The sequence below is a fragment of the Simochromis diagramma genome, unplaced genomic scaffold (genome assembly GCF_900408965.1).
Source record: "Simochromis diagramma unplaced genomic scaffold, fSimDia1.1 OVJJ01000302.1, whole genome shotgun sequence".
NCBI classification, from domain to species: domain Eukaryota; kingdom Metazoa; phylum Chordata; class Actinopteri; order Cichliformes; family Cichlidae; genus Simochromis; species Simochromis diagramma.
This window is the reverse complement of record NW_024386792.1, coordinates 11,973,592-11,992,444: the sequence shown is the minus strand read 5'-3', so window position 1 is coordinate 11,992,444 and position 18,853 is coordinate 11,973,592. Positions and strand designations below refer to the sequence as shown.

Below are 18,853 nucleotides of genomic sequence, written 5' to 3'. Positions count from 1 at the left end.
ATATTTTAGGTTTCATTGGGTAAAAGGCAGAAGAGCTCAATCTGCTCTTGTCACCAAGGCTCAGTATAAGATAAATAAGGATTATTTTGAACTGTGAATCATTTGAGGATATTAATAAGGCTTATTCAAATATATCGATGATTACTGTCTCAGACTGACAAAAATCACTATCAATAGTATCAAAAATCACTTCCTGCTACAAAAGCAGGCAGTGTGTTCAGCCAGTGGTGGCTACATTTCATATCAGAATATTATTAAATCAGCTTAAAACAAAGACTACCTTTTAAGGAAGATGGAAGCTGCAGAGATGTATCTAACATGCAACATCTACATGCGTACATCTGTAGGCTGCTTCTGCCTACAACCTCCTCTGAAGCTACCTTACTAATCTGCACCTAATGTTATATTTCCTGTGTTTCTTTTTTCCAAAGCATGATCCAGAGAAGGCACAGGATAGATGTTTTTTTACCCCCCGTTTTTCTTTTTCTATGTCAAATATGAATAATTACTTTCAATTTCCCCACACCTTCTAAAATAAATTGAATTTAAAGAACACTGAATTCCTTTTATGCACTCAGACACGTCCATCTTCCTTTTTCCATCTTCCCAGGTGTGAAAATCCGCCCGTACTCTGTCACTCCAAAGTGCAGACTCGATAATGAATGACTGCAGCGTCGTCTCTGAAGCCTGTCGTTTGTTGGAAACATCTCGCATCACCAACTAACGTTCAACTTACAGGATCCATTTCCAGTTTTTTGTGTGAGGCTCTTTTCACTTGGGCTTAGGAGGCTTATCACATCACTGCCTGTAAATTACTCGCTGTCTGCTTTGGACGTTGCACCACATCCTGATGTGATGGTTTCTCATCAGTCTGTCAGAAGCCTTTGATGCAGCTGATACCTCCTTATTTCTATCCAGATTGTCTTGTGCTATCAGAGCAGATGCTGCACTGCAATATGTTCACGTGTAAAAGAAGCAAATGTTGGTCTGAAGAATTGCCGCTGTGTTTTTAATTTGAAGCGATTATCCAGCGTGAACTGTTTGAAGTGGATGCAGTCTTCATTTACAGCACCAGAGTCGTGCAGAAGCATTGAATCGAGGATGGAAACAGGACGAAGTTGCCGTAGAAACATGATGTGACTGATAATGCAATTCTGTCGTGTTACAGAGGAGGAATAATCCAGAATAATGTCAAACAATAGTGATGATAAATTATCAAATTTGTGCCACATTTTTCAGAACAAGGCTCCAAAGTGCAATCGAGTAAGAGAAACAATGTGCCAAACACAGCAAACTAGATTTCAAATAAGACTTCCATCAATAATTCGATGAAGGAAGGAGAAGCTTGTGTTGTGAAGCAATGAAAGAATAACTGCTTTTCTAAAAGAGGAAACTATTCTAGCTGTTTTAATGTTTACAGAGACATCTGACAGCATGATCAGCTTTAATACAACAAAACTAACCTGCAAAAAATCTGTAACCTGTTAGAAGCTGAGATTAATCTCTAAATTTCTGTCTTCACTAAGCCTTTATTCTGCTTCATCCCATTGAAATAATAATTATGTAATATATATATATAAATTGAATATCATCTTTGTTGAGCCTGAAAGTTCAAACTTATTTATGAATTTAAAGTTGTCTGTGAAGGTTCTCAGTCATCCAGGTCATCGTAGTCAAAGGAGCTTGCAAGAAAAGAGTCGGACTTCTTTAAAGGTTCTTAAGACGTTTCACCTCTCATCCGAGAAGCTTAATTTAGCTGAGTTTAAAGTTAGAATTTAAAAAAGAAACGGAAGAAGAGAAGTTTACAGAAACATGTGTGTGCATGTTTGTGTGAATATGTCTGCAAAAAAGCAACTGCATGTCAGGTTTAGTGATGGAGGACCCCAAATGCAGACTCATAGGCTGATGTCACATGTTATAGATGGAAACCTGGCCCATGAGAAATCACAGGAACTCTAGACAGACACACAGAGAGCTATGAAACGAGACGACGGGAGCAGTAACAGTACAGGAACAGGATGATACGACAAAAAACTAAGGGGAAATAAGGGCTATAAACACATATAAGGTAATTAGGACGATGGGAAACACCAGGAAACACAGCTGGAACTAGTCGGGAAGACTTGGAATGGGAATCAAAACCAAATACAATGTACACGTGATAGCAGAGTACCGGTACCAAAAATCAACAGGATGTCAGGTCTGCTCTTGCTCTTGACGAAGGCGGTCGCACTTTTCTCCTCTCCTCCTCCTCCTCTCCCTTAGCTTCCCTGCTTAGCCTCTTATGTCCTTGTCTAGTCTCGTGGTTTTTGTATTACTTTTCCCTGGAACATTCTCTCACAGTCTGTTCTCTAAAACCTAAAAGAGGAATTGTGGATTTGATCAACTGGTCCCTAAATGCAATTGACACCCCTTTCTCAATGAGAAGTTTGGGTTCGGGTGAGCCTGAGTGCTGAAGATATCTACCTATTTGGAACCATGGTAACAGGGTTCTGGCTGATCGGAGCTGGCTTGGCCCTGACTTATCGAAGAATTAAGAAAGCGGAACCGGCTGTTCAAACCCCCACAAGGCTGCCAGCTGGGATTGAAACGATGGGAAGAGGCGTGAGTTTCTCAAAATGGGCTCATTGAGTGCAGCACGGATAAGATCTTGGAGAGGCTACGGCTGCCGTGAATACTCAGAATAAGATCTCTGAGTGCAGACTGGATACACCTTGGAGGGGCTCGCTCGGAATAACATCTCTGAGCGCAAATTGGATTACATTTTGGGAGGCTCACTGTGGTCGTGAGTTCTCAGAATCGGCTCTTTGAGCAAGAATACGAGAGGAAAAAAAGAGACCCCTACTCATGCTGTGCTTCCATGGTAGGACAGCATGAGAACAGGAAACAAAAAAACTCCTTTGCACAAAAAAAAGCACATAAATGTCCACAGCACAACATTGTGAAGACATGACAAGCCACAGGGGTGGGTGGGGGGTGAGGAGTAATCCGAAGAAACACAGCAGCCACCCTGCACAGCGCTATCATTCCAGCGCGGCACACAGACCCGCCGTGTTCCCTCGCCGGAAACAAGCATCGAAGGCGCTGGAAAGGGAGGGGATGAGTGAGTGCCTATCAGTGTAAGTGTATGTGTGTGCGTGTCCAGAGTTCAGCGGAGACAGTGTCCTTCGCTCTATCAGGCTAAGTAAACAGTCTGCCAGCCAACCCAGGTGGCCTTCATGGGATGGGAAGAATAGTCATCACACAGTCGTTATCAGGGAGTTGTTTTGGTGGGCTCCAGCCTTGGGCCTAGCAGCTGGCGCCGTGGTGTCCAAATGTTGAATATTGTTGATTTCTCCTTTGTGAGCAGCTCGAATTTAGCCCTCCGACACTGGTCCCTCGATCTCCCGTTGGAGAGCCGCGAGCCTCCTCATGATGGTATCAAACTTCTGTTCCATGGTGTTGTCAGTCTTTTGATTCTGAGACCTCACAACTTCAGTGATCCGTTCCGCGATGTTTTCCAACTGTCGCTCAAGGGTGTCATTTTGAGCAGGCCTTTCTCTGATGTTTCCCCTCATACGCTCAATGGTGTTGTTTTGAGCCTTCACAGCAGCTGTAAGGGTCTCCAAGGTGTTGACCATATTACGGTCGTTGTGAGAGGTCGCGCCTCGTCCCGTCGCTTCGAATCCAGCGGGCAGCCTTGTGGGGGTTTGAACAGCCGGTTCCGCTCTCTTATTTCTCTGATAAAGCAGGGCTAGGCCAACGCCGATCAGCATGAACCCTGTTATCATGGTTCCGAATAGGTAGATATCTTCAGCGTCCTCGATCGACAGTCCCGCCAGGCACACGGTCCTCCAGTTCTGCCACCCGTCCATCGGGTAACCGGCAGGGAAAGTCCCCAGGGGCACTCAGGCTCTTCCGAGCCCCGACTTCTCGTGAGAAAAGGGTGTCAATAGCAGTCAGAGACCAGTTGATCAAATCCATAATTCTGTTTTAGGTTTTAGAGAACGACAGTGAGAGACTGTTCCAGGGAAAGTAAATGCACACAAGACAAGACAAGGACATAGAGGCCAAGCAGGGAAGATAAGGGTGTGGAGGAGAGGAGAAAAGTGCGACCGCCTTCGTTGAGAGCAGAGGAAGAAAACATCAGGATGACAACATCACAGAGCGCAAGTTTGATAACATCATGGAGAAGCTCACGGCTCTCCAACGGGAGATTGAGAGACCAGTGTTGGACTGTTAAAACAGCTTTGAAATTCATATGAGCTGTTCGCACTAAAGTAAAAAGCACCATCACTTCATGCGGATACCCTCTCGGCGCCAGCTGCGGTCTCAAGGCTGGATCCGAACAAAAACACCCTGATAACGACTGTGTTTAGTCTGTTTCTTCCCATTCCATGCAAGGCCACCTGGGTTGGCTGGAAGACTGTTTACTTAGCCTAGCAGGGCGAAGGACACTGTCTCAGCTGAACTCTGGACACACACACACATACATATACACTGATATGCACACACTCATCCCCCCTCCCTTTCCAAACGCCTTCGATGCTTGTTCCCTCCTGGGGAACACGGCGGGTCTGAGCCCGCGCTGGAATGGTAGTGCTGGGCAGGATGGCTGCTGTGTTTGCTTCGGACTACTCCTCACCCCCCACCCGACCCTGTGGCTTGTCACGTGTTCCATTATGTTGTGCTGTGGACATTTATGTGCTTTTTTTGTGCAGAGGAGTTTTTTTGTTTCCTGTTCTCATGCTGTCCTCCCAGGAGCCCAGCATGAGTAGAGGTCTCTTTTTTTCCTCTTGTACTTTCCCATCGTAGTGTATATTTCAATGGGGTTTTTTTTTCTGTAACGCTACCAATCTCCGACCTATATCCCCATGTGATGTCTGTGTTGTGTGTGTGAGGTCGGGGGGGGGGGGTCCTATTTCACTGCAGGACAACCTGCACGTGGCGAATAAAGCCTTCATTGATTGATTGATTGATTGATTGATTGATTGATTGCTGTGTGGCAGTAAGAGTAGGACCCAACTGTAGGACTTGGAGACAAGAGATTACCTAAAAGAGGCAGTTTTGTTGTAGAAACACAGAAATACAAAAACCCAAAAACTCAAGCAAGAAACTACTTCTGTGATTTCTTTGATCTCTTTGATTTTTTTACAGTTTCTCTGACTATTGCTCAGACATCCACTCCTAGGAAAATTGTGGTGTTGTGTTAATAAACACTCGCTTGGTCGCACTTGCTGATGATCAGTTAATCAGCTACATTTGATTATTAATGCCTGGCTGCTGCTTCCCCTTTAAAATCCCGTAGAAGCATTGACCACATTATTTTTATTATCGCACGATACAGGAAAACTTGAAATTCATAGAGGCTGTATTTTCATTTTCCAAGGACTGCAAATGGGATGGAGTGAAAGTGATGCCGGTTCATTAAATCCAGACGTATTCATGTCTGATTGTGCTCGAATGGTTCATTTGAGTAAATGATGCTGAGTAAATGATTTGTTGCTATGATAAGTATGCTTCATTTTAAAACAGTTGTTAATATTTAAAAGTTACTACACTGATGTTTAAATATTTAATCTCTCTTTTTTTAAGTAATGCTCAAGAAAACAAAGTCATTAACTGTGACTGAACACACAAAACAACCTTGAATATGAAATTTCTACTCTTGTCATCAGGCCAGAGTGAGAGCTAAAAAAAAAAACAAATATAGAGAAAAATATGTTTGCGCTTAGAGGCTCAGAATAACGACTTGGCTGTGTCGTTTTATTGCACTCGTTCTGCAAATTCAGCTGCAGCTCCGCTAAATTTGATGCTATTAAGAGACAAAACCATTTTAGGTAGCAGACACCCTTTTTGCTGAACGTTTCACACTCAGCAGACTGTGAGAAATGGTGATAGGGAGCGGTGTCACAACAGCTGGAAATGGTTAAGAGATGTGTTAAGTTAATTTTTCATGTCCACAATATGCTGGCAGAGACTTTGTACTGATTTTGGAGGATTCAGTGGCCTCTAATATATTGTTTATTTCTTTTGTTTGGTAAAGATGCTTTTTAATGCTCCTATATGTTAAAAATTTAGCATTTTTAACATATGGGAGTCTGTCACTAAAGCCACTAAAGGACCTGCAGTTTTTGGCCCTGCAGCCCGTGATGCACATGTGATCTTTCACTTGACGCTCCGGACACCAAACAGGCTGTTTACTTTAAGACAAAACAGGCCACTGGCCAAATTTATTCCTGTGTTTATGACTTAATTGTTTCTAGCTTCCTAAACTTCTGATGGCTTCACCTTATCTGACCTCACAGTGGAACAAACAGAAAGTGCTCTGGGCTGATAGGTCACGCTGTCCTCCGGCCGGCACTCCGGCAGGCCATACTGACTGGAACAAAAGTAGCATGCTTTTACCCGGTGTGTGTAAAGGTGAAACACACCCCTGCGGTGTATGACTGGCCATAGCTGCAGCATGTCATTCTGAACATCCAATAAAATCGTTGGCCAAAGGTCAGGAACTTCCTGCTTTAAAAAAAAATTGAAAGAGTTTGTGTGATTTGTTTACTTTACTGAACTTTGCACATTTGTTTCCCTGAGACAAAAACTGAACACTGAAATGTCATCAGTGAAACAAGAAGGTAGTATATCTGCACAAAAAACGAGACCAGATGGTGGTTTGTTTTTTTGTTTTTTTACCACTTTCAGCCCTCATTGCTGTTGTGAAATCCTTTGACTGATCATCAAATGTCTGACAGATTGTTGTGTTTGTACTGCCGACTGACTGAAGCTGTGCTGTGTTGTCTCTAGTTTCAGAGCTCTCTATACCGGTCCCATGGGGCGAGATCAGAGGCAAAGCCTGGGGTCCTGAACACGGCCACCCGGTGCTGTGCCTGCATGGCTGGGCAGATAACTGCGGTTCATTCAACACGCTCATTCCCTTCTTACCTAAAGGTAATTCACCACAGACAGGACAAGGGTGAGAAAAACTGTCACCTGTGGGCTGTTGTAGCCGTGGGTAAGTGGCTGTCAGGCCTGTGTGAATCATTATCTTTTGTGCCTTATTGCCCCGTACTCTGTACTCCCAGTACACCAAGGCTAGAGTGCAACCATCCAGTGTGAGCTCAAGAGTAACATCACAACAGTAATCCTGAACACGGACATTATATAAACAATCAAGTGGCAATCATTAGTTTATTTATTAAATACCTCTAGCGGAGGGGGGTCTAAACTATCCACCAGTGGTTTATATCTGCTGCTAAATCATAATAACTTTGGTTTTGTAGGCTTGTGGTCATAAACCACAAACATTATTAAATGATAACGGTCACAATGCCGGGAAAAGGTCAGGGGATGTTAAGCCACGTTATTTAAAACCACAAGTGAAAATCCAAAAGCAGAACATCAATCAAAATACTGCCAGGAAGGACCATCAAACTCCCTTTACATCAGGAGCTACATACAGCTCGCCTTATCTTGACTGTCCCAAACCAGTGAAACTCCCCTTTTGTCAGTGTGAAGATGTTTAACTACACATTTAATGCCATTAGATATAAGAAAAAAGAAGTGCAGTTACAGTAATACACGTCGGTTTTTCTATATGATTAAAAAAATGCAGTAATGTGTGAAAATGTGTACAGAAATTACAGAAAATGTTCTGGTAGCTCACTGTAAACACTCTCCTGTAGCTACAATTGCGTTAATTCGTATTTCATGACTTGCATGGCTTTTTTTAAATTTGACTGGCATGTTTAATATTCAGCTAAAACAAAACCCAATCCAAACGCTTGTCAGGTTTAGGGTTAAGAAGTTAATAGCCATTATCGAGCTGCTTTAGTCTGAACCAAACAGGCAGATGAACACGGCTGTGACCGTCTCCACTCCAGATATGTTTTTTAAGATTATGTTTATTTTATTGCTTTTTATTTATGCGTTATTTTATTTTATAAAAATGTTTTCCATTTGTTAAATATTTACAAATTTCATTGTGATATTTTTATGTTTTTATTTTCAATTTCATTTATTTCATTTTATTTTGTTATTTTTTTAATATTGATTTAATATTTATTAATTTATTGAAATTATTAATATTAATATTATTTAAATTAACTATTTAATTGGTGAATTAATATTATTAATATTTAAACATTTTAAATATTATTGATGCTGCCGGTCTGTTGTGGTGAAGAGAGAGCTGAGTGTAAAAGCGAAATTCTCATTTTACCGGTCGATCTACGTCCCCTCTCTCGTCTATGGTCACGAGCTGCAGGTAGTGACCAAAAGAATGAGATCACGGATACAAGCAGTAGAAATGAGCTTTCTCCAAAGGGTGGCTGGCCTCTCCCTTAGAGACAGGTCAAGCAATTCGGCCATCCAGGAGGAGGGGCTGAGAGTAGAGCCGCTGCTCCTCCACATCAAAAGGAGCCAGTTGAAGGTGTTTGGGCAGATGACAAGGATGCCTCCTGGGCACCCTGCTGATTGAGGTGTTCCGGGCATGTCCCACTGGGAGGAGGGCCCGGTGCAGATCCAGGACATGTTGATCTCTCAGGCGGCCTGGGAACACCTTGGCCTTCCCCCGGACAAGCTGGGAGGTCTGAGCTTCTCTGCTTAGGCTGCTGCCCCCGTGATCCAGCCCAGGATAAGCATTCTGTCTCTCTCTCTCTGCTCCTGCTTAGAGTGCAGATATGTGGCAGTGGACATGCCAGGACACGGTCTGTCATCTCACCGGCCTCCTGGAGTCTTCTATTCATTTCCTGCGTATGCAGCAGACATACGTAGAGTTGCTGAAAGTGAGTGGGACCTGTTCGTCTCTCAGTAGCCGGGCTGCACTTCCAATCTCTTGGTTACAACAGCCGAGCTAGATTTGATCAGATGAGTTGTCTGTGTCATACCCCCTGCAGGTCTCAGCTGGACAAAGTTCTCCATCATGGGTCACAGCATGGGTGAGTCACAGGCATGAACACTGACACTGCGCTGTGTTTTTTGCATTTACTCTTCTGGAAAGTCTGAATTTAAAAGAAGAACTTTTATAGGAACACAGTGGCTATCTAAACTAAGGTCTAACTGATTAAACGTGCTGCTGTGCTGCGTGTGGATCCACCAATCAAAGCGATGCTGCAACAATTAGTGATTTAATCAACACATCAAGGAAACAGAACTCCAAATCTTCTGGCAATTGCCTAAATGGCAAAACGTGTTCTGGTTGGTGCTTCAAAGTAAACCTAAACAAGTTGTTCATGCTGAGCATATTTTTTTTTATTTTTATGCATAATGGTGACAGTGCTCACATAAACTAGTGTATCCTTTCCTACGGTCCATCACTGCATATCCTAATCTCCCAGACATGCACATAGACATTGAAACAATAGAAAGAAGTATAATGAAATGATACTTTAAACATTTATAAATTACTTTATCAATACTGTTTCCAATAAACAAAACATTTGGAAATTAAATAATTTGAACAATTTGCATATTTCTGCAAATATCTAATCAGCCAATCACATGGCAGCGATTCAGAACATTTAGGCACATAGACATGGTCAAGCCAATCTGCTAAAGTTCAAACTGACCATCAGAATGGATAAGAAAGTTGATTTAAGTAAACACTAAAAGCCAAATGGGCTGGTCTATTTCAGAAACTGCTGTTCTGTTTGCAATTTCCCACACAGCCATCCTGGTACTAGAAAGGTGCCAAATAAAGTGGCTGGTGAGGGTTGCAATCCAGTAAAATTGATCCTGTAAAGTTTTTACTGGAATTCCTGGGGAAAGAAAAAAATCTAGCTGCTGCAGTGCTCAGCTAATGGGAATCCTAATGAACTGAATCACTGTTGCTTTTTTTTCTGTCATTTTAAAGAAAGTAAACAAAGAAAACAATACTTGTTTTCAGCCAGAGTTTGTTTTAAAGTCAAGGTGTCACAAAAATGATCGTGCTAATTTGACGATGTGCTCACTCCCTTACAGGTGGCAACATCACCGTCATGGTAAATTAAACACATCGCGTTCATCTAATCGCTGCTTTTATGAAATATGTGTCATAAACTGCATTTTCAAAGTGATCACAGCAGGGACTTCACTGTGTTTCCTACAGTTCAGCGCATTGTATCCTGAGATGGTGGATGGCATCATAGTGCTGGACGTTTTTGGATTTGTACCTACAGATCCGGTACTTCAGCACTACTTCTCGTCACTGCTGGAAAAAAACAACAACAATCTAATAGTTGGAAAGATGCAGAACTACTTTATTAAATTATCTTTATGAGCCACTCCTGTCTGTGTTTGTGTTTCTCACCTCTCATTTTATCGCAGAAAGAAATTCCCCGAATCATGAGGCAGGGGATGGAGGAGATGCTCAAGTTTGAAAAAAAGGCAGAAGAGAAGAAGAGGGTTTACACGTACGAGAAGGCGGTGGAGAGGTATCGCTTTATTTTATAGCCAATTCAAGTGAAGTAAGCCTTTTGTTTATGTGTTTGTGCAGAAGTGAAGTGAAGCTCTGCTGCTTTCTTCATGCAACTGAACTGCTGGCAATCACTGTGGGTAATGTTGGCATCAGGTTTTGACAGAGTGAACTGCATTTTGTTGTTAGTTTGTTTTCTTAAAAAAGAGGGGGAGCACCTCTTGTTCTGCCACATCAATTTAGTTTTATTTCAAACAGCAGAAGTCCTCGCTGTGTGGAATAAAAATAAACTGCAGAGAGGGATGAAACAGAAGAAAGTAAAACTGAGTCGCAGTTTTGACTAAATTGTTTTGTTTCCTTCAGGCTGTTGGCTGCAAACCCGACTCTGTCTGAACGGTCTATTCAAACGCTTTTAGAGCGAGGCCTGACTCGAGTTGAAGGAGGTATGTCTTTATCGCTTCTCCTCCTGTCAGCGAGGAATAATCTCACTTTGCTTTCTCTCATTTGCTGGCAGCTGAATGTGTTTCTCCTCATCAGGATTTGTGTTCTCCAGAGACCTCCGAGTTAATTTTGTGAGTCACTTTTAACCTCCCCAAAACTTCACCACATCCCACTTTGTGTCTCCTCCAACAGAGGTTTGCCATTCAGTTCACATACATTTGCTGTGTTTTATGCAGAAAAACATAGAGCGGATCACTTTGGAGCAGAGCCTGGAGATGCAGTCGCTGATTCAAGCTCCTGTTTTACTTATCCTGTAAGATTTTTACCACTAATCTGATATTACAGTATACTTTATTTTACAGCGTGGACATGTCTCTGTTTGCGGTTTAAATGATTTCTGCCCTTTAAAATAAAGCATGTCAAAAAAAACATGTAACACCAATCTGTGTTTTTCTAGAGCTGACAAAGGTTTCAGTCCAGCATCTAGAGAATCGAGCCAGAAACTCACTTCGAAACTCCTCCAAGTCTATCAGGAAAGAAATGTGAGTTTAATTTTATGTAAGAGTAAATCACTCTCTACTAACATCTGTATGATTTTTTAAAAAAAAAAACCTACAATAACACAGAGAAACGACCAAACCTCAACAATCAGGTGAGTCCCTATGAGCAAAGACTCACCAACAGTGGGAAGGAGAAACTCCCTCTTAACAGGAAGAAACCTTCAGCCAGAACCAGGCTCAGGGAGGGGCGGCCATCTGTCGCAACTGTTTGTGGGTGAGGGGAGGAGACAGGACACATTGTCTGACACACTTACTGCCTGATGCATCATCAGTTATTGAATTTTCTGTGCAGCCTAATTAGCCGGAGCCAAATTAGATCAAATATTTAAAATGTTTTTATGTAGCACTTTTTTCAAAATCCACTTTATGAAGTGTTTCATGTGAATAGTGCCAAAAAAATGCTGACTACCAGTAAACTTTAGTAAAATTAGAAAATAAAACCAAAAGTCAGGAAAGGCTTTCCCATGAAAGTTTGTTTTAACCTCCTCAGATCTGAGCTATTGCTGAGCATCCACTTTTAGTTTCTCCCATGAGTCAGACTGACGAGTGTAAAAAGCAGCACATGTTGAACAAAAAGTCATTCTCATTGTCCTCATACGGAAGCAATTATTTAGTTATGCTGTAAAATAAACTAAAGCCACCATATTTGATCAAGTATAAATCATTTTACTGAGGAAAACGAAGCATAAAGTGCAGAAAAGCCAAACTTTAATGTCCCTGTATGAGGATTCAGGGTCTCGGGAAGTTAAAGGAAGTGATGGATGCCAACCTGATTTCCTCAGGCACATTGTTGAAGAGGCTAACTGCAAAAGACCTTTGCATGAGGATCTGTACTGATGTATACATTAGTAAGACAGTGTTGCTGTGTGGAGTTTTCCTCTTCTCCTTGTGTCCCTGTGGGTTCGGTCCAGCTACTTCAGCTTCCTCCCACAGTCCAAGGACGTGCAGTTAGTGGGATTAGGTTAACTGGTTGATTCTAAATTGCCCATAGGTGCAAATTTTGTCTGTGTGTTAGACCTATGGCAGATCGATGATCTGTGCAAGATCTACTATGCCTCTTGCCCTGTGGCAGCTGGGATAGACTCCAGCTCCTCCACGACCTCAATTGGTAAAGCAGAAGAAACTGGATGGATGGTTAAGACCCAATTTTTATGTTGCATTTGTGAAATTAGAGAACTTGGAAAATGAAAACTATGTATTTTTCTCACTAAGGAAAAAGAACAACTTAAGTGGAAGTCAAAAAATAAATAAATAAATCTGTTTAGGTTTGAGCAAATAAATCAAAGTAAAAGAAGCCTAGTTTGGTGATAAATAAAACATTTATAAGCCTAATGGCTTTATAAGTGGTTAAAAAAAAAAGGTACGCGCACACAGTCAAATATGCCCACGCACATAAAATGTGACTTTGATTTCTCTTATTAGGATAAGAGATTCATGTTTATGCCTCCATACTAATCACCACTACTGAGATTCAGCAAAATTAAGAGGGCACTATTCACATGAATCTAGTTTTTTTTTTGTTTGTTTGTTTGTTTGTTTGTTTTTTATCAGAGCCACAGGAAGCCACCAGGGACGGGCAGAAGAACCGCATGTGGCTCCTGAGCTGCTGGACCAAGACGTCCGAGCTCAAAGCAAGACCGCAAAGGACCTTAAAATAAAATAACATCCTGAAACATCAAAATACTTAAAAACATGGAGGCAGTATTTATTTCAGATGCAAACAACAAAATGTCAGGGTGCAACTAATGATCCTTGTGTCATATTTACAAATGTTTTTCTTGGTTTTATTGCTATATTAGAAAAAATAAGAAACTGACTGTAACTGATATGAAGCACTGGGTCCTGCAGACAAACGGTTTGATTAAAAATGACAGCAGGCTGATCTGTATGAGAAACGATCATTTTCTGCTTTCAAAGAGCAGATGCTCTATCGCTGTGTAATTGGAATCCAGCTAATTGGATGGCATATCAGCTAATAGTAAGTAACCCGATTAATATTCATTAAATGATTATTTATGAGGCATTAACTAGCCACATAAAGCCAATTGATTATTTCTTAACAGGATCCGTGACGCACCCGGCATATTAATTCATGCATTAAGTCGCGTTAGTTAGAAATGTTTTACAACTTTATTAAAAGGTGTACACCTGGATCCGACCTGCTGAAATCCCAAAACAGAGAATCTGCAGCAGTCAGATGCCTCCAATCACGGCTGAATCCATATTATAGTTTTAAAATAAAACATGTGCAGGATTCATAAAGAGCTGCTAATAAAAACACAGAAGGGTCCTATTAAACAAATACAAATGAGCATTGCTACACCTTGACTTTTTTTCTTTTTTAGTCATTCTGCTGTGCTCGGGATCATTGTCCTATTGCATAATTCAATCTGTCCCAAGCCGAGCTACTGGTCTCACATTTGACTCTAGAATACTTTGGCATGCGAGATTTCAAGGCTCACTCAATGGCAGGTGCTGTTGCTGCAAAACAAGCCCAATAATCAGCCCTCCATCACTGTGCTTGACAGCTTGTATGTGCTGAATGTGACACTTTGCATTGTGGCCACACATCTCCACTTTGGTGGAGACTTCTGTTGCCAAACAATCCATATTTGTTCAGTCTTTCTCTAAATGTATTGTCATGAATGTTCACCGTAACATGCTAACTGAGCCCTGTACCTGTAGCTCTGGGGTTTTCCAGTTTCTCTGAGAATTGCATGGTATGATCTTTGAAAGTGAATTTTCTGGGGCAGCCACTCCTTGGAAGATTGTGGGATTGTGTTAACACACAATGTTCCTGACCAGCAAACTGCCAAATGCTGTGCTTTCAAAGAGGAGATCAAACTTGCCGGTTGATCAACTGCATTTGATTATTGGTACCTGGCTGCATCGTATTCTCTTAATTCCTGTGGAAGCTGTAAGGGTGTGGCATTTTACCAACCTGCACAGAGTTCGGTGAAAACTTTCTTTTTCACAGTTCAACACTCTTCTCTTTTACTACTAAATCCTCTTACCCTGTTTGTCTGCCTGTCTCTCTCAGGACACTGTGGTGAGAGTACCTGGCAGTCATCATGTGCATCTTGATAATCCTGAAGTCGTCGCTCCATTTATTTGTGACTTCCTGCAGACCAAAGTGCTCTCACAGCAGGTGAAAGCCTAGTGGACAAGATGTAACCATCACACACTCACATTCTCCATGTGACGTTTCACACTTCAAAAGTCTCAGTGCACTGTTTTCGTCTCTCTTAGAGCTCACATTACCATAAAATTGTTCCAGTAATTTGTTCTGTTCTGTACAAACCCAACTGGAGAGTCATTTGGAATAATAATACTGAATAAAAAAATAAAAAAACATGATTTATGAAACTAGACTTTTCAATCTTTTGCAATTTTTGTAGAAATGGTGTATCTAGGTCATTAGTTATATAAAGGACCAGGACAGAAGTGTTTCTCTTTGTGTCGCTGTAAAGAAGCACTCCTGAAATGTTTCCATGTATTAATCCATCCATTTACAAGAAAATAACAGCAATTTCAGCAAAATATATCAGTTTTCTCTCATTCAGCCCGTCAAGTGTCATTACAAAGAAAAGATGCGGCTAGGCTTAACCACCTCAACTTTGGAGTGGTACTGCAGCCTGTGACTAATGCCATTGTCTGCAAGAAGGCTCTAAATCTGATGGTGATTCAGACCTAACCCTCTCATAATGTGACCCATTATTCCTGCAACATAACTCTTCCTGGTGCAGTAAAAAATCCAAAGAGGATGCCCCCCTCCTCTGTGATTGTCACACTTTGCAAAGCCATGCAGTGGCTAGGCTGGACTGGATCCTAAAATGAGCCAGTCCAGGTGACACCAACGCTTTGTAAAGTCATTTAACACCTCCTCACGTCAACCTTTTTTTTTGATTGCGATTAGTTGTTGTCATATAAAGGCATCTTCTGATTTAATTTTCTGTTTCATGTAAATACTTCGGCAGTAGTTTGTTCTGTTGTCGTATTGCTTCTGTCAGGCGCTGAATGCCATCTACATCTCGATGAGCATCAGCCGACTGTGAAAACATGGGGCCGGGAACAAAAAGCCATTTAGACGTTTTAACATATTGCCATGCATTGTGGTTTTGTGGCAGTCTGCTTGAGTTTTCAGTGCAGTCGCATGTGTGTAAAAAGCCCCGAACTGAATAAAAATCCTCTGCGTGTAACTTATGCAGCGAGGAAGTCACAGTTCATCGCTTCTGTTTATGTGAGGCTGATCTGTTTAACTGCTGCTTTTCATGAATCTGGTGGCGGCACTGAGTGATGCTAAAAATGGCAGTCATTAAAAAAGATGACATCCTCTGACAACTGGATATGTAGGCCACCCTCCACCCTCTGCTCAGATTTTTTGACTTTAAAAAAATAAATAAATAAAAATAAAATCTGACTGTCTTAAACACTGCAGCTGCTGTCAGTCAGAGCAGATATGAAAGGAGTCCCTCACACAGAGATGGCTCCCTCTCTCTCAATGTCACATAAACTGTGTGATGGCCTTGGTGTTAAATGGAGTGGAATTGATTTTACGCAGCGCGTAGCAAGGCAGCGAGCATCCACAGACATCTGAAGGGCTTGTCCCCCTCCACCAGCAAAACCCCCACACCTACCCACCCTCCTCAAAAATGATTATAGTTATATAAGTTTCCCTCCCACTCCCGCCGTCGTCATGGCAACCCCCACCCCTCCTTTTTGAACGTCAGAGCCGGGAGCTGGAGGATGAAGCCGCATCCAGCTTCAGCATCTCGTGCCTCTCAGAGAGCACCTGTGATTATTTTGCAGAGGAGGAGCAGCTGCTGCAGCGACGGCGATCATCTAATGAGAGGTTCGGACTCTGGGCTGCTCTTCGTCGTTTAAAAAATCGCCACCGATCGAGCAGCGTCTGCAGGTAAAAGCGCGGTGCCTCTATTTACTCCCGTGCGCTATTTTTAGAAAAGGGAAAAAAACACCTGTGCCAGCTAATGATTGTGAAACTGAGAGGAGTAATGATGGAAAGCCCCGCTGCCTGTTTAGTCGCTGTAGTGTCTTTTTTTCTGTCATGAGAAGGGAGCGGGAAAGCTTTCTCGGAGATGCAGTTAGCGGTGCGTATTTGGAAGGTTTAAACAACTCTGCTCATCCACCCTTCCCCACGATCTCGTCTCTTTTGCTTCTCTCCCTGTCCTCTCCTCCTCACCCTCACCCTCCTTCTCCCTCACCCTTCCCATTCTTTTTTGCCCTGACAGCCGGTATGTCGTGGTTGTTCTTGGACTGGTTCGTCCCACTCTACTTGCTGGTGTCGGTGTTGGTGCTGGCAGGCTTCGGAGCGTGCCTGTACTTCCTAGAGCCCGGGTTGCAGGATGCCCACAAGTGGAGCAACAAAACAGTCCGGCATCACCCGCTGGTGGCCAGTGTGAACTGCAGAGATGACGATAGCAATGCCCTGATATGATCAAGAGGGCGAGGCGAAGCGGGAGGGCGGCTGACCATCTGGACAGGGGTGCTGCCGCCGGGACACCCGTGGGATGGGAGCCAACACCCAAACGACCGTGGAAGAAAAATGGGAGAGAAAGGATGAGAAAGGAGGGGACGATTATCTGTTGTGTCTGATAATGCAAACCCTGTTCTATATCATTCCAACTTTTCTCTGATCTCTGCTGATTTTCGTTTTAGAGGTGAGAGAAAAGTAAAGCAGAGGTGTTTTTAACGTTCTTAAAAATAAAAATAAAAAAAGAAGAAGAAAAATTTAAAAAAGCCAGATGCACAATGCGAAGAAGACTGTATCCAGATAGAGATCGTGAGGTGATTGGAGGAAGTGTTGCCCTTTAGAAATGTGTTTGTAAATTCCACGCCATCCTATACTTGTGCCAAGTTTTACATGCATTTTGTAATTTTGACAATCACTTTGCATATCTCATAAAGTTTACTTACATTGTGCATTTAATTAGCTGAAGTGAGCGACATAAGTGCAATGACTTTGCTGCCAGCGGGGAGGGTTTTTAATCCTCTCTCTGATGTCGGCGTGGCAGCTGCTCAGACGCATGTGGATTGTTTAGTGCCGCTGTGCCAAAACGGTGTGTTATTAGTGACTTACTTTAAACTGTTATGTACCCAATAAATGCAACTGATTCATTTAAGGTGCCAAGATTATCCTAGATGGACCAAGACGACTGACAAATAGCCTAGTATTTGGTAAAGTGTTTTTTTTTTTCTTTGCTTTGTTTGTTTTCATTGTTTTTACTTGACAGCATGGTGAGAAACTGTGGATGTGTAACGACCCTCTTTTAAGAATCATATGCTTCCTTTGTTCATACAAAAATAAAACTGCTCAGTCCTCACTTCTTTGTATTTGCTGTTTCTATGCATGAATATCCACCCTAAATATATAGTCTAAAGATTTATGTGCTTCTAAATAATTCATGTGTGTGTATATATATATATTATTGTAATATTTTAACTAGCTTGTACTCCAGCACCTGGGCTTGCTTAATATTTCCCATTAAGGATTTACATTAAGCTTACATTAAAGTAGTCAACTTGATATCCTTTTATCTATAAACTGTCAGCAGTTCCATCAAAATTTCTCAAACTGTTTTAAGTTACCTGACTTTTTAAGCCCTGACAAGATAAAATATTCACAAAAGCAAAGGGCTTTGGATTTTCTGCCCTCCTTAGAAGTCTCAACCTGGCTCTTTTGTAGGTTGAACCCCTGGTTTGGAAAGCCTTTCAAGTCAAATAATATGACAGCCCAGAGCAGTAAAATACTCTTTATGTTTTGATTCAGCAATATTAAAACTATGATATCATCTGAGCTTCAGTCAAAGATTGAAATGCACGTTTTCTGTATTTTTGTATGTAAATTTGAATGCAGGACTTTCATTTACAATGCAGTCTTTTTATATATACCTTCAGCTTTTAAAAAAAAAAAAAAAAAAAAAAAGCTTACAATACTGCACCTACACTTTTGAAAAGCCCTTTAAACTCTGCTCAGAGTAGATGCTTCGAGTTTGAAGGTCACTCGCTCATGGAGTGCGTAGAGTCTGTAACGAAGAGGCTTTTTCATTTAAGGCAGTTCGAGGATAAAACTAGCTCTGCAACAGAAATCATGCGTAGATATTCATATTTTCTCTTGTAATGCAGAAAAAAACAAACTCTGACAGTGTAGTTGTCAGCAGAGTCAGAGGAGGAGCATTCACATTATTATGAAATGCATTTGTAGGTGTGGGGTTGTTTGTCTATAGTACCTTGTTACTATTCTGCCCAGACTCTGCAGCTGAAGACGATGTAGTAGCTTAATCTGGTTTGAAGTATACGATGCATCATTTCACCTGTGACATTAATGTTTTCGTGACTAGGCTCTATAAAAGCATCAAACATAAGTTAATGATCTGAGTGCTTCTGTCACTCATATTTTGCTCTATAATCAGACAAGCTTCACAGTGTCCCACGAACCAAATCAAATGAGACACCAGTGTGGGAGTGC

The 18,853-nt window shown here is 41.8% G+C and overlaps 1 protein-coding gene and 1 long non-coding RNA gene across 2 annotated transcripts; both read left to right on the top strand.

Moving 5' to 3' along the window:
* The first annotated feature begins 6,482 nt into the window (after window positions 1–6,482).
* On the top strand, window positions 6,483–14,724 carry LOC120729086 (serine hydrolase-like protein). The gene is made up of 12 exons (XM_040024524.1): window positions 6,483–6,611; window positions 6,781–6,924; window positions 8,646–8,759; window positions 8,871–8,912; window positions 9,934–9,953; window positions 10,061–10,135; window positions 10,279–10,385; window positions 10,730–10,809; window positions 10,904–10,938; window positions 11,044–11,120; window positions 11,265–11,349; window positions 14,408–14,724. The coding sequence occupies exons 1-12, from the start codon at window positions 6,590–6,592 to the stop codon at window positions 14,525–14,527; spliced, it is 921 nt and encodes a 306-aa protein (XP_039880458.1). The 5' UTR covers window positions 6,483–6,589; the 3' UTR covers window positions 14,528–14,724.
* A 1,364-nt stretch (window positions 14,725–16,088) lies between these two features.
* Window positions 16,089–17,708, top strand: LOC120729087. Its single transcript, XR_005694846.1, has 2 exons — window positions 16,089–16,282; window positions 16,617–17,708. It is a non-coding gene; the product is annotated as an uncharacterized LOC120729087 (long non-coding RNA).
* Window positions 17,709–18,853: the final 1,145 nt, after the last annotated feature.